The sequence below is a fragment of the Zalophus californianus genome, chromosome 5, assembly GCF_009762305.2.
Source record: "Zalophus californianus isolate mZalCal1 chromosome 5, mZalCal1.pri.v2, whole genome shotgun sequence".
Classification (NCBI taxonomy): domain Eukaryota; kingdom Metazoa; phylum Chordata; class Mammalia; order Carnivora; family Otariidae; genus Zalophus; species Zalophus californianus.
In genome coordinates this window covers 55835563-55850895 of record NC_045599.1, presented here as the reverse complement: position 1 = coordinate 55850895, position 15333 = coordinate 55835563, and the positions used below count along the sequence as shown (strand labels likewise).

The 15333-nt window shown below is 48.1% G+C and overlaps 1 protein-coding gene across 2 annotated transcripts; it reads left to right on the top strand.

Annotated features, from left to right (window-relative positions):
* The first annotated feature begins 2571 nt into the window (after nt 1-2571).
* On the top strand, nt 2572-15024 carry ENC1 (ectodermal-neural cortex 1). Of its 2 annotated transcripts, none has more exons than XM_027605417.2 (3): nt 2572-2945; nt 6587-8390; nt 12426-15024. In XM_027605417.2, exon 2 carries the CDS (start codon nt 6600-6602, stop codon nt 8367-8369), a length of 1770 nt encoding a protein of 589 aa, XP_027461218.1. In that variant the 5' UTR covers nt 2572-2945; nt 6587-6599; the 3' UTR covers nt 8370-8390; nt 12426-15024. The 2 variants fall into 2 exon arrangements, with proteins under 2 accessions (XP_027461218.1, XP_027461217.1); XM_027605416.2 differs by having other exon boundaries at nt 2574-2945; nt 6587-8401.
* Nucleotides 15025-15333: the final 309 nt, after the last annotated feature.

The following is a 15333-nucleotide window of genomic DNA, read 5'->3' as shown; positions in this document are numbered from 1 at the left end:
GCAGGGAAATGACATCCGAGGATGATGAGCCAATGTCGAGGATCCCCCTGCCTGCTTAGCAGAGTCCCCGGCAAGGAGAAACAAATGTTGCTGTCCCCATGGTTAAGGACACTGCAGTTACCAGGTGGTGAAGACGCAACAGAAACAGACTGCCTTGCCTGTTCCTAACTCAGTGGCTTTCTGTGACAAAATCCCTAGTCAACCAACCGAGCTGTGCACATGTTTTATCTTTTTTTAAGATTTTATTTATTTTTTTCGACAGAGAGAGACACAGCGAGAGAGGGAACACAAGCAGGGGGAGAGGGAGAGGGAGAAGCAGGCTTCCCGCTGAGCAGGGAGCCCGATGTGGGGATGCGAGGCTCCATCCCAGGACCCTGGGATCATGACCTGAGCCAAAGGCAGACGCCTAACGACTGAGCCACCCAGGCGCCCCCACATGTTTTATTTCTCGGCAGGATCATCTACCTACAGTTCCATGAAGATTTGCTAAGTGACTAAAGTAAGAAAGAAATACTTCTCCTTAGTGAGAGAAAGTGTTAACCTCTTTGTTTAAACATAACATTTTTTCCCAGAGGAAGACATTCACGTCTGGTCTTCCAAAGCAACGGACTTACTTTGAGCCGACAACATGGACAAAGCACTTCTAGGAGGTGCCTTCGAGGCTGCCTCCACACCTTGCCACAGGCTACAGAAACAGGTTTTTAAAAAAGACAGATGTGCGCTAGCTCCACATTTCCACCTCCCTTCTTTTCAGCATCCACCTCTGGTATCTACAGCGATGCTCTACGTTCGGTCTTGGCTCATTTTATCCACACCTCCTTCAGGAACAGGATCGGCTTGCCGGGCTCCTCTCTTCACCTGGCAGCCCCAGAATCGCTGCACGTGATTCTCACCGTGAATTGATCCAGCTGTCTCTGGCTTTGTTAACAGTCTGGGCCTGAGAGTCTGCATCACAAATTAAAATATGAAACAGATTTGTAAAGGCTCACGGTGAGGCTGACGAGTTAATGCTAACAAAGGACTTCAGAGGGCACTGTCTTTCTTTGCTTGTAAGGAGCGAAATTTCTCAAGCCCATACCAGGAGGGACGGCGGGGCGGGGGGTGGTGTGGGAGGTTGGCGGGGGAGTGGGATTAGAATAAAGAACCGACAGTTCTGGTTGAGGCAGTGTCTGGACACCGGCAGTGTTAGGTGGAGCCCCCTCAGCCTGTTTAAACCATTTCTGCATCTAGTGTTTAGAGGAAAGCTAGGAGGTGGGGGAGTTGGGGAAGGGAGAAAACTCTTCGGTGGATCCCTACTTGAGCTGCAGAGCGGAGCCTCTGCTAGGGGGCCGTGTGACCTCGAGCTGGACAATTCACATCTCCCTGGGTCTCAGTTTCCTAACCTGCAAAACGAGGCGGCTGGGACGGTGATCTCTACCGTTCATTCATAGATTTTATTCCAAATATCTAATAAGAACCAAACAGGCGTTTTAGGTCCCAGTGGAAATACAGCCCCTAGTGCAAAGATCAAAATGGGTTTGGTCAAGAGCCATCGCCATTCGAGCTTGTTTTTCGAATCGCTTTCCTTTCCCCTGGCACGCAACGCCTCAAACCTGGGTGCTGGGCCATTTCTTTGCCGAACCCCAAACCAACACAGCAGAGCGATAAAAGACAGGAAGGGCCCAGCCCAAGAGGGCGACTGGGTCTCTCTCGCTAGAGAGAGGGGGCGGCGGGGCCGCTTCCCTTGAGCAGCTCGCTTTGAATCTAGCACCGGCCGCGATTGGCTGCCAAGCACGTGGTGTGCGCCCCGCGGGACGGCGCCCGCCCTCCTCTGCTCCCGGCCGCGTGGGGCAGAGTCCGGCCGCGGGTGCCGCACCCGTTGGGGGGGCGGGGCGGACGCAGGGGGAACGCCAGGGCTCGAGTCTGTCTGCACCCCCCAGCCAGAGAGAAACCCGATGGCCCGCCTATGCCCAACCCGCAGTGTCCCCGCAGTGACCAAACTTGTGCCCCTGCCCTAGCTCCCGTCCTCGCTCCAGGTGCTCTGCCCAGGGCGCGTGCGGCAGACACCCAGCTCCCCCCTCGCTCCCCTTTCCTGAGCATCTCTCGGACTCCGGCATCGCGGAGCGCGCAGCTGGGCGCCTCCGCCGCCGAGGGTCCCTCAGCTCCGGGGCTGTCCTTAAACCGGGCTGGGCCAGAGAGGCGCAGGCACTCCGACCCGGCCAAACTTGTTCAACTCGCGGTCCCTGAGGATTGCAGCTACTGGTGGCTTAGGCACCGTGTCCGCTTTGTCTCCCTTCACTCTCCGCAGCCCCCCTCCCCCGCTTCCTCTCTCGACTAACTCCCCCCGACACGCTCTTCTCCAGCTCTTCCCGTCGCCTCCTCCTCCCCTTCCTCCTCCTCCTCCTCCGCGGGCGGCATTCACGCGCTTCCTCCCTCCTTCCCCCGGTGTCACTCTGCATCCGCACCGTCTCCTCCCTCCCCTCCTCCTCCTCTTCCCTCCTCCTCCTCTTCCCTCCCCTCCTCCCTCCTCCCCTCCCCTCCCGCCGTGCCGCGCCCCTTATAGCCAGGCTCGCGGTCGCTGGGCGCAGACTGCTCGGGCAGCCGGAGAGGAGGCGGCGCAGCGGTGGCGCTGTGGAGACCGAGTCCAGACGCCAGGCGGCCGGCGGCGCACTCGAGCGCTTTCTAGCTCCCTCCCCGGAGTGCACAGCTCGCCTCCTTGTGCGGCTGCAGGCTCGCTCTCTCTTCCCGAGACGCGCTCCGGGAGACCTTCTGCGGGTCGCGAGCAGAGTCCGCGGCGTGGGGGTCGCGAGGCGCTGTCCTCTCCCCGGCGGGCGCCCCATGCGCGCTCCTTTCGCCCCGGCAGTCGCCGCTGCTCACGGGGGCTGAGACGTCCGCCTTGTCGCCTCCCGCCCGGTGACCTAGGCGAGGACCCAGCTGGTTGTGCGCTGACGCCGGTCGCAGCCGCCGTAAGTTTCCCCCGCCGCCCCGGACCTGTTGCGGCCATCGCGGTTTTCCGGGGCAGCCTTGGCCTGCGGGGGTGTGTTCGCCGGGGGTGTGCGTTCGCCCCGGAGCCCCGAACTCCAACTTGGGCGGAGGTGGGGGAACTGTTCGCGGGGCGGAGACCTCGGGGGTCGCCGCTGACCTCCCGCAGCGTACAGACGCTGACCATCGCTGGAGGGATCTCCTCTGGTCCGGCTCGCCGGCCCCCGGGCGAGCTGCTGGGGATCGGAGAGCCGAGCCGGGGTTTCCTTCCCCCGCCGAAAGCGGCGCTTCGCTGGGGGTGGCTGTCGCTCGGCCTCGCACTTCGCAGCCCCCGGGGCCGAGCGCCCGGGATTGTCGGCCCACGTTGCCCCCCACCCGGCACAGGGGAGCGCCGGGGCCACGCGCGCACAACGTCTTCGTGATGGCACGTTCACTGCGGCGGAATGTCTGTGGGGAATGAATGAAAACTTTCTGAAAAATCAACTTCTCGTGCACGTATTTGGCCTTTGGTGTGACATTAGTAGTTTCAAAGGATAGCAATTGGTGGGCGTGGTGGAGACGAACCTTGAAACTTGTTTGGCGTGTAATTTCGTGTTGCCCTCACAGGTACGGCCAGCGTGCTGAGGAGCGTTGCAAGTGTTACAGAGGGCTGTCTGATCAGTTGGTTTTCTTGTTAACAATGTCTTTCTAATGTCGTTCCATTGTTATCAGTAAGGTAAACGCTCGAGAAAATCTGCCTCGTTTCTCCTTTGAGTGCATTGAGACCAGGTTCAAAATCTAAGGAGATGTGACGGGACGCAAAGTATTGACAGCAGGGAGCATGAGTAAAGAGCATTAAGTGAACTGAAGTTACTGTAACTAGAAGCCCTTTTGATGTTCACGGTAACAGCAGCCCTTTCTCTGTTTTCTTTGTGGACACAGGTTAAGTGTGTGTGTGTGTGTGTGTGTGTGTGTTTGGCTACTTACTTGGCGTGCAAATATTTCTCTGGGGGCTTAAAAAATACTGGAAGGGTGATTCGTTTTATGTTGAAGGTGTGTTTGGTGACTGTATAAATGGCTTCTGCTGATATTTTGATGTTTGCATAATTTTAAACCAGAAGGTAAGTCGTTTCCCTTGGGTCTTTAAGTTTACCCTTTATTTTAAGCAAGTATTGCTGCAAGAATGTTGGATTTTGCCTGTGACATGCTTCTCCATCTGGATGGTATCCAAGATGACAGGCTAGCCTCTTGCTTCTGGTTTTGTGGGCCAACCTGGAAAATGCAGGAGCATAAACACAGGAGGCATAGGGATGCAGATTCTATATCCTAAGGTCTTCCGAACTGTTTTCTTAAGGGTGAGCCTCGTAGTGAATGTTGTTTTACCCTGTCTGGAATCTAATGCTCAGGGAAACATGTTCTGGGCCCCGGTGTGATTCCCACTCACTGTGCAGGCACTTTGGTGTCATGTACCTTGTGCAGGGAGCCTCATTCTTCAGCTAGAGGTGTGTTCACTCTTAGCTTGAGAGAAGGCGGCTTTTTGAGGGTGCTTTGGAAGCATTCGCTTAAAAAAGAAAGCAGAACTACTCGTTTGGAATGTTTGTAAGTTTCTATATAAGGCATCAGAGTATTCATAGCATCTTTTGAGGTTTAAGCTTAAAACCTTCCTCAAAGTACTTCAGATTGAATGTACTAATTCACAGCTATAGTGGTAGAGCATCAGGGATGCTAATACGTGTTCTAAGGCTTGGGAGACTTGGTGCATTCGCATAGCGTGGAGTTGGGTCTCCAGAGCACTGGGCATCGCTTCACATGGATTGGACTGTAAAGGCTTTGCTTGAGGTAAGGATGATGGGGGGCTCCTCACCCTTTGTCCTATCCTAAAGTTGTTGTGGACACCGAATGTTGTCTTCCTAGCACCAGAGTCCTAGAACATTGTTACTTACTTTCTTCCACTAAGCCATGTTTACTGCTAGTGAAGAGTTAACATTCCAAAACTGAAAGAAAACAAGTTGCATCACCTAAGGCTCTGTGGCCAGTGTGTCCAGGCACAGTTGGCACCTGATCTTTGTTGTGCGCTGTGCCACAGCTGGGCAGGAAGTGCAGCTTGGTGGCTAGCCTGTGGATTTGTGGAAAATGGCTCATTTGCGTTTATTAGTAATTACTGCAATATACATTAAAAAATAAATATCTGAACTGTTGAAGGAAACGAGGAGGCGGTAGGCTTCAGCCGCCTGTAAAAACTAACTGTTCTGTGTTTGGAACAGATACTGTAACTTACACGGTTGTTTACCCTCCTGGCATAAACAGCTTCCTTAGGAATCCTTTGACAGGCAGGTTCTTGAAGGCTTTAGTCTTTTGAAGTTAACAGAAGGATAGGATTAAAAAAGAAAAAAAAAAAAGAAAAGCATGTGATTCAGTTTTTGAAGATAGGTGATAGGTATGTCCTGTGTCTTTAACCTACGGTTTACTTACTGAAGAAAGCCAAAGACAGCATTAGATTTTGCTATAATTTCAGTAATACAGAGGAAAGTACTTTAGTCAGCAAATAAATTCTAGGGTGGCCCTAAATTAACAATGGCTGGCAAAATACACACACACACAACACACACACACACACACACACAGGTGTGAGTGCATTTGATTTACATAAAGCAGGGTTTGCACTTTGAACTCCTGTGCACGTGCCCGTGTTTGCAGGTACACAAGAATGGTCCTGGTGATGCACTGTTGAATCAAGAGAGAGGGATGGATAGATCCTTTGTTCCTGCATCTGGTTTTCTAGGAATTGATATAAAGCAGGAAGAAAGAAAAACAGCAGTGATGAGTATGCTACTCAAAATATTCTTCCTTTTATGTGTGCAAATCCTCATTTTGGAAGCTGTCCAGAGCAAGAAAGATGGGTGGTGATTGTGGCCAGAATCTGTTCTGTGTTTTCACAAAAGCCAGCTGATCAATATATGCTAATGTTTATATTGGTGCTCTTTGAGGACTCTGGCGTGGTAGAATTGTCTGGTTAGAAATTGTAACATTCCAATAAAGATCTGATCGTGGAAGAAGGTGGCTTAAGCCTATGATTTTAAGGTGACATTGCCCATTTACTGCGATACACAGAGAAACTGGATCTTACTAAAGGTATTCTTAATGGAATTAATTAGTAGGTACTTGTTTTACACATGGCTTTATGTTGCATGGGGCATAAAGGCTGGTGCCCATCCTGGCGTTACGAGAGCTGGAAGCCCAGCATTTTAAGTGGCCTGCAGTGAATCAGCTGGACAAGGGTAGGGAGCTATGAGGGTGAGACCTCCCTCGTCTTGGGCTTTGCTGGCTTACATTCTCAAGGACTTCAATATCCTGAAAGTTGGCAGTCAGGTTTTCCAAGATGAACCTGCTTGCAAGCCTTGATTTTTTTTTTTTTAAACAGCGTTCAAATAGCCCAGCAGTGTTACAGTGAATGCCTTTCCTTATAGGTGGTTGTCTCTGACTTTGTACAGGCTTGGCTATCCATTATTCCGAGCAGTAGGCGCCAAGGCTAATGACAAAGTGTTCTGTTTTCTCTGTTCACAATGATTTGTGTGGCTTTGTTCTGCTGTTCTGAACATCAGGAGCATCACATTCAGTGGTTTGTTTTGTCTTGTTTTCATTTTAGGAGTGGAAACAAAATGTCAGTCAGTGTGCATGAGAACCGCAAGTCGAGGGCCAGCAGTGGCTCCATTAACATCTATCTGTTTCACAAGTCTTCCTATGCTGACAGTGTCCTCACGCACTTGAACCTTTTACGCCAGCAGCGCCTCTTCACGGACGTCCTTCTCCATGCCGGGAATAGGACCTTCCCCTGTCACCGGGCGGTGCTGGCTGCCTGCAGTCGCTACTTTGAAGCCATGTTCAGCGGCGGCCTGAAAGAGAGCCAGGACAGTGAAGTCAACTTCGACAACTCCATCCACCCAGAAGTTTTGGAGCTGCTGCTTGACTATGCGTACTCCTCCCGGGTCATCATTAATGAAGAAAACGCAGAATCACTTCTGGAAGCCGGCGACATGCTGGAGTTTCAGGACATCCGGGACGCGTGTGCAGAGTTCCTAGAAAAGAACCTGCATCCCACCAACTGCCTGGGCATGCTCCTGCTCTCCGATGCGCACCAGTGCACGAAGCTGTATGAACTCTCCTGGAGAATGTGCCTCAGCAATTTCCAAACCATCAGGAAGAACGAAGATTTCCTCCAGCTGCCCCAGGACATGGTAGTGCAGCTCTTGTCCAGTGAAGAGCTGGAGACAGAAGATGAAAGGCTTGTGTACGAGTCTGCAATTAACTGGATCAGCTACGACCTGAAGAAGCGCTACTGCTACCTCCCAGAGCTGTTGCAGACAGTGAGGCTGGCTCTCCTGCCTGCCATCTATCTCATGGAGAATGTGGCCATGGAGGAACTCATTACCAAGCAGAGAAAGAGTAAGGAGATTGTGGAAGAGGCCATCAGGTGCAAACTAAAAATCCTGCAGAACGACGGCGTGGTAACCAGCCTCTGTGCCCGGCCTCGGAAGACTGGCCATGCTCTCTTCCTCTTGGGAGGGCAGACCTTCATGTGCGACAAGCTGTATCTGGTGGACCAGAAGGCCAAAGAAATAATTCCCAAGGCTGACATCCCCAGCCCAAGAAAAGAGTTCAGTGCGTGTGCAATTGGCTGCAAAGTGTACATTACTGGGGGGCGAGGGTCTGAAAATGGAGTCTCAAAAGATGTCTGGGTTTACGATACCCTGCATGAAGAGTGGTCCAAAGCTGCCCCCATGTTGGTGGCCAGGTTCGGCCATGGCTCTGCTGAACTGAAGCACTGCCTGTATGTGGTTGGGGGGCACACAGCTGCAACGGGCTGTCTCCCAGCCTCCCCCTCAGTCTCTCTAAAGCAAGTAGAACACTATGACCCCACGACCAACAAATGGACCATGGTGGCCCCCCTCCGAGAAGGCGTTAGCAATGCTGCAGTGGTGAGTGCCAAACTCAAGTTGTTCGCCTTCGGAGGTACCAGCGTCAGTCATGACAAGCTCCCTAAGGTTCAGTGTTATGATCAGTGTGAAAACAGGTGGACAGTACCAGCTACCTGTCCCCAGCCCTGGCGTTACACAGCAGCAGCGGTTCTGGGAAACCAGATTTTCATTATGGGGGGAGATACGGAGTTCTCTGCCTGCTCTGCTTACAAATTCAACAGTGAGACTTACCAGTGGACCAAGGTTGGAGACGTCACAGCAAAGCGCATGAGCTGCCACGCTGTGGCCTCTGGAAACAAGCTCTACGTGGTGGGAGGGTACTTCGGCATTCAGCGTTGCAAAACTCTGGACTGTTATGACCCGACGTTAGATGTGTGGAACAGCATCACCACAGTCCCGTACTCGCTGATTCCTACTGCATTTGTGAGCACCTGGAAGCATCTGCCTTCTTAAACGCAGTACACCTTCAAGAAGGTGAGCGTGAGGTAAGAAGTGAGTGTGGCTGTAAGTATGCGTGTAATTAAGCTAGCTGTGTGAGTTCCTATGGAGACTGAGACGTGATCGATGTAGCTCATCCCGTGGAAGTAGTGCTACAAAAACTATTAAGAGGATTGGCACCCCAGAACTGTGAAAGCACTTGTGTTAACCACAGCTGCAGCTCCCCACCCCATAGCAGAAGCCCACGGTTCTCAGCCTTGACTGAGCCTCCCACTCTCCCAAAGAGCTTTTCAAAAACGGCCCATCCCAGAGATTTGATTGCATTTGGTCCGGGTGGGTCCCAGGCAGCAGCATTTTTTGGAAGTTTTCTAGTGATTCTGATCTACAGCTGGGTTGAGAACCCCTGCCCTGGGTTAATAATGCCAACTAATGTTTACTGAGCCCTCCCTGCCTGCCTGGAGCTGGGCCATGTGTCTCACATGGATCATTTCATGTGATCCTGAGAACGACCTCGTGAGATATTACTAGAGCACTTTATAGATGAAAACAACTGAAGCACACAGAGGTTAAGTCAGTAGCCCAAGGTCATGGAGCTTCATAGGTGGAAGAGTTGGTCAAGAAATCAACCCAGGCACTCTGGCTCCAGAGAGGAAGCACTTGAACATCATGCTGAACTGCTCCTTAAGAAACCTGAGCTTCATATTCATCTTACCCCAGGAGACATTTGTTAATACTCAAATTTAGATGCCTCAAACCCTTTGTGGAATGAAGTAGGGTGTAAAAAAACAGAATGCTTAAGTTTAGTTTGTTCCCTCCCAAATTATTTATTGCTTATTTAAAAATTTTTTCCTTGAGGAAAAAAATAGCCCCCTTTAGGGCATTTATTAACTTCAGAGGGAAATCAAGGTCTGTCCTTGTAAAAGGTTGCACCTGCATTGTATAAATTTGTCAGATGCATGGCACACTGAGCCCTCTAGACAGCCTTCCACTGCAGCCTTTCAGAGTTAATCAGACAGGCTGACCCTATTGTCAGGGCTAACAAAAGTTGTCTTTCTTTGTCATATATCTGAGTCCATAATGGTCGTCTTGTGTACTTAAGAGTATATAATACTCTTGGCTCAAATAATTAATAGGCCTACACAGTTCAGTGTTAGTGGAGCTAATGGCCGTTTTGCTGCCGTTAAGCATCTTTAGCATTGGCCCCAGGAACCACTTAAGCACGTCTGAGTGTAGCACGGAGCACGTGGGATGTGTTGATTTGTTTTGATAATTCATGGGCTTATTACTAATAATAAGAGAAAATTAAAACTAGGCTTTGGAGGAAGTACAGTGAAAACTAGCTCATTACCTGGTCTCAGACTTTTGGCTCTGTTTTCCCTAATGTGTTTCACACTTTCGAAGAGGACTTTCAGAGGGAAAAAAAGGAAATCTAGGGGTCTTTGTGAGCTCAGCAAAGAGGGATTTTGACTCATTTGTCTTTTCTATCCACCTTTCTTACAGCTTATTTTAAGGCACCGCTAAAATTGGCCTCACTGTTAACAATTAATCTTTCTCGTTTTTTCATTGGTTCAGTTGTCTCCTCCAGCCTCTAACAGTACGGTTCTTAGTAATAGAATGTAACCTTGGGACGAAACTCCTTCAAAGGAGCTGCAATAGTCAAACGTCCTGTGGGGAGCGACCGGGCTGACAGCGTCCCACACCAAACTGGTTTTTGCAGCCTTGCTGGCATCTCAGTAATCCTGAGTAAACAAATACTCTGAACGTGGTTATTTCATCTGCGATATGAGTTGCATGACTCACCTCTAAAGCACGTTTGAAGAACCTTCTGGGCAAAAGCATCAATTAAGAGTACACTAAGTTCGGTGTTAGTCCAGAACTGACTATATTTGCATAGGAGAGGCAGAAAAATTGCCAGTGATGGTGGTGGTACCACAAAATGGTGACTGGTAGATGGGCTGGCGCCTTTGGAGCAAGGTAAGGAAGCGCGGAGGCAGGAAGAGACCACGTGTGCATTCTGGTTCGGGGTTTGAAGCTGTGGACTATGGACCTTTCTGGACTTCAGATCCCTCTTTTGTCCAATGACTGATCTGAATTTGGCTTCTCCAAGCTCTGTTCATATTCAGACTTGGGTGAATTGATAAATGAGGGGAGAAAAGGGGCGAAAAATACCTTACCCATTGTCTGACCTATATATTCTGAGGTTTCTTTCCTTCTTCAATTGAGACCTCAGCCAGCCATGGAATTAGCTTTGTGTGTGGCAGGAAAGTGAAGCTTCTTTGATTATTATCTGCTTGTTATCTTAATTCTTCATTTTTGGTGCCTCCTTTTGCAGCCCAGAGTATGTTGGCAAACACTTGAATTTGCCCTATCCTGGGTGTTTGAACCTAATCACAGACTTCCGGTCCCCCGGAACCGAGCAAATAAAGTGTTAGGTCATATGGGAAACACCACCTCCCCGCCCTGGGTGCCGGCAGCCAGAGTGGAGCACAGAACAACGGAATTTGACAAGGCTCCTTCGCCTTTGCAAAGGGCGGGGTGGACCTGATCAAAGCCACTCTTTCGGTTTCCGATAGGGAGCATGTTGGTTTAAATGTCCAAAGTTTTCTACACACAGAATAGTGTTAAAACACTTCAGCTGGATGGGGTGACTTTAAAAGAGGTGCCGTGCAGGTATCAGCCCTAAGCTGCAGAAACTTCCGGGACATCTCTTTGATCTCCAAACGTAGGTGCTAACCAAGTTAATACAGCGTTAACAAGAAGTTTCCCTAAGGTCTAAAAGCTCATTCATCAGGGGGATTTTAACTGTCTCCTGACTGTTCTGTCAGTAGGTGGGAAGGACAAAAAGGAAATTACTTTTGATTACTCTCCCATTTTCATGGTGCTTTGTGGCCCCAACCTGACAGCACTTGGATCTCGATGTACTTTTGTATCTTTGCTTTTTAGAGTTTTTTTTTTCTGTTTGCATATGCTCCATCATGAAATTTCATATTATTACAATTACAAAATACATTCTTTTGGCCTACTGTTGATATATAGGTTCCTGGGAGGTGGGGGTGGGAGAATGACACTGTAGTCTAAGGAATGCCTTGCAAGCTTGAATCACTGTTATGAAACTGCCAAAAGAAACAACTAATGAAATGAATCAGACTTCTGAACACACAAAAGCGAAAAGAATTCAGTGCAAGTAACGAGCGGCCCCTCCTGAATTCCCTTTTGTCTTCACTTAGAGTTCTAGCAGCAGGGATGAGATTCCTCCGCTAGGGCTGGAAATGTGCTCTATGAACAGATAGGGTGAGTGTTGGAGAGACAAAAAGCCGTCTACAGAATTTCCCTGTATTAAAGTAGACATACGGGATGGAAATGGTGGGTCGTGCAGGGAAACACCAGCTCCTGTGAAATGTGCAAGCTTTGTGGTTAGGGCACCTTGAATTTACATTCACGCTTGACGTTGGTGGATTCTGCAGATAATAACTGCATACCATAGCTGGCATCTCCCAAGTGTGGACTGATGAACTTGGAGAATAAACTCCAGCCTTGGGCTGTGGAGGCCTGCAATGTTGTCGTGTGAAAGGAAGCGAGACTGATTTCTGCCATAATGAATAGCAGAGATGCATTTCAGTAAGAGGATTAATATGTCTTGCCTTCTATATGGTGAATAAATTGAATTTGGAATCCTTTATGGTAAATGGGCCAAGGAGGGTTTGCACAAGAATCTTTTTTGACCCTCTGGTGATGGCTTCACAATGGCTCTGTTTAACCATAGAGGTGAAGTGTGAATGTTGGAGGCGGAAGGTGGCAACTCAATAGCAGCACCTAGACGTAGAAGTTTGCATTCGCACATATATAAGTTGACAGTGTAGTAAAGAAGATTTTTCTTTGGACACCATCATTTCTGTTGAGCCAATTAGCTGTATCCGTGCACGCACGTGGATGCACTTAATCTTTGCACATTTGCTACCGAACATGTAATTAAGACTTTTAGAAGCAATATTGACCAGCTTTGTCCTGATTTTAATTTTTTTTTAAATTTCGAGGCTACTAACAAGTGTCCTTTTTTTCTCTCTGTTTTAGCTTGCTCCATCACTTGGTGAGACAAAATGAGATTTCTACTTTGGAGAGGCCAAATTTAATGAAGAGAGAGAAAAGAAAAAGGAAAAGTTGCTACAAGACTCCGATACAATGCACTGCACCTTGTAAATTCTCTAACTGGACATGAAGGAGGGGGTGGGGGAGGGGGTGGGATTTTCAGTGCAAGTAGCACATGGTTTAAATATGAATGAATGAACCTGTGATCTAGTCCTTGTCTTGTAATTGTGGATTAATGTCAGCGTTAATCAGCCCCTCAAAGGGAGAGAAAAGCCGGCCCTTTTCCCTTGCTGTACCATATTCAGCATTTGATTTCCATGGGCTCTACCATTTATGTGTAAAATTTGAAATGGTTGTCACCTCTCTGAGGAGCAAGCCTGAAGCCTCCACCCCAGCTGCTGTTGGAGATTGAAAGCCCAACTGTGGGGCCAGGAGGGAAGCTGGCTTGGCTGGCTGCTGAGTGAGGACCACTGGACTCTCCGCTAATCTCTGAGGGGTTGTACTCCCCAGGAAGGTTCTGAACAATGGGGACATTGTTGGTAGGTGTTTGGTAGATGTTCTTTTCTATTTATAAGTGACTTTAAACTTTCCCTTGGCTGTTAAAAAATTTGTTATAGATTTAGCTATTTATTGTTTGATGCCTGCATGCTGAAACAATGCTTACAATTGTCTTCACGTGTATGGATGTGTGTGAATGGTTATATGTTTTGCACAATTTTGTGGCTGTTGTGAAGTGCTTTGCTGCACAAAAATGGAAAACTTGGGAGTTACAATTTGGAGTATAACTGGAGGGTGGGTTGGGAAGGGGGTATTTTGTAAATGTCAAGACAGGGAAGGAGTATAAGACAGAAACAGATTACATTGTAGAGGTAGAGAAAGCATGGAGGTCACTTTTCTTAGACTCACTAACTTTTAATGGGGTTTCATGGGCTCTGGTCATGCTGATGGCTCATGGGGTGAGGGAAGTCTTTACTACCCTGTTCCTTCCCATCTGAGTCACCTACTTCAATCTCAGCTACTGAAATTTGGAAAGGACCAAGTCGCTTTGCAGTTTTTTTCTTTGTGTAATATCCTGAAATCCTGGAAAATTCTATGGAATAGTTCTGTATATAGGGCACAGGTTAAAGGCATTGTCCAAAGTTTATTTATTTTATTTATTACCCTGTGAGAATGCTTTGCCATACCCACAGTTAACAGGAGAAAGCTGAGTTGCCACAGATGTAAATTAATTCACTCACCGGATTTGCTTGGCCTGGTGGGTTCATTGTTCTGTCTTCTTGATGTACAGTTGAGCAAGTGTTAGGAGTTCTCCAAGACCATATTCACATTGGTACTATGTATACTTTAGTGCTCACCCTTGGGTAAGTCTCTAAAAAGAACTCTTTGGTACGCAAAAGTGACACATTTGGCCAGGAAACACCAAAGAATGATGAGCAGTGGCCCCTGTTGAGAGGTTTTCCGGGATCGTTGGGAATCTGTTGTGAATACATTCTTTGCTAGTTCGAGTGCTTGTTTACTAACTGTGTGCCGTGATAGGTATTAGTGCTAGACTCAATTAGGTGCTTGCTCAGAGGTGTCTGGGGAAGACCAGAATTTGCAACTCGCACCGCTTTCATCGATGTTTCTCACATTACTTGTAGTTTAGAAAATAGGTCTTAAGACTGATAACAACCTTCTACATTGTGAGTGTGTTTGCATTGTCTAGTGACAGATAACTCCTTAACATTTCTCTTTACCTGAATACTTTAGACTAATTGTACATGTCCGTTCGTGCCATGAATAAGTGGGCTATAGTTGGACCAAAATAAATGAGCCATTGGAATAAAAGCATCACAATACTTTTCCAGCAGGCAGTTCCTCGCTCCTAGATGTGTTCTAAGCGATGCAAATGTCTACTTGTACTCTGGCGGCATGGGGGTGGCGTTATATTATAGCAGCGAAGGCTCTCTAGTTTATGATGCAAATCTGCTGAGATGTGTGTGTCACCGCGTGACTTCTGAAAGCAGGATGAATTTTCTGCAGCTGTTTCAAAGTTGTGGTCTGTCCTTGAATCCTCTGTTAATTACTGTGTGCGAGCCAGAGGGAGCCGTGGTCAGGATGGGCCCCCAGCCTGCAGGGAACTTTCTGGACTCCCGCTCTTTGAATTGATGTAGGCATTTGGGCTCACTACTTGACCATTCTCACCCTGTGAAACGTCCCCCACTTTGAAGCAAATACAATTCACAGCACAGTGCACACAAAAACCTTGGCATAAGACAGAGAAGGTTCTTCTTATTCTGTGGACTGGTTGCTGTGGAAACGGATAACAAAGGGCAGCCTTCCACTTCTGGTATAATTGTGTAGCCCCCTTTTCTCTGGGCTTGACACCTGTCTGAATAAGAGTGATTAGAGCTGAATAATATCCCTCTCTTGGCTGTTGAATATGTGGTTCACGTACAAAACTCTGTGTAAGTTGAAGTAAAGTGTTCATGTTCATATGTGCTTGTTTGCTACTATTACATTTTTGAGGTTTTGTAAAACTGTTATTTTTTTTTTCACAATGTGAAACTGAAGGTCAAATAAATTATTAGAGATTTTCTCTTCATTGTGTGTGTGTCTTTATTTTAATACAACATAATCTACCGAAACCTGGTGCCTTTTGTAGTTTAATGAAGGTGAGGATCATTTCAAGTGTTTTCTGAACGTGTTTATTTCACCATCTAGTCACATACATTCAGGGAAGTGGTTTTGCGTGTTGAATAATTAAAATTTTTGGCCTTGGGTATTTCTTCAAGCAGTGCAAAACACCTCAATTCTGGTTTATTCCTAGCTTGGGATATAAAAAGTCATATACCATGCGATGGTAAGACCGCATAGGTAATATACAGAAGGAATTTAGTTTTTAGCATCCTCA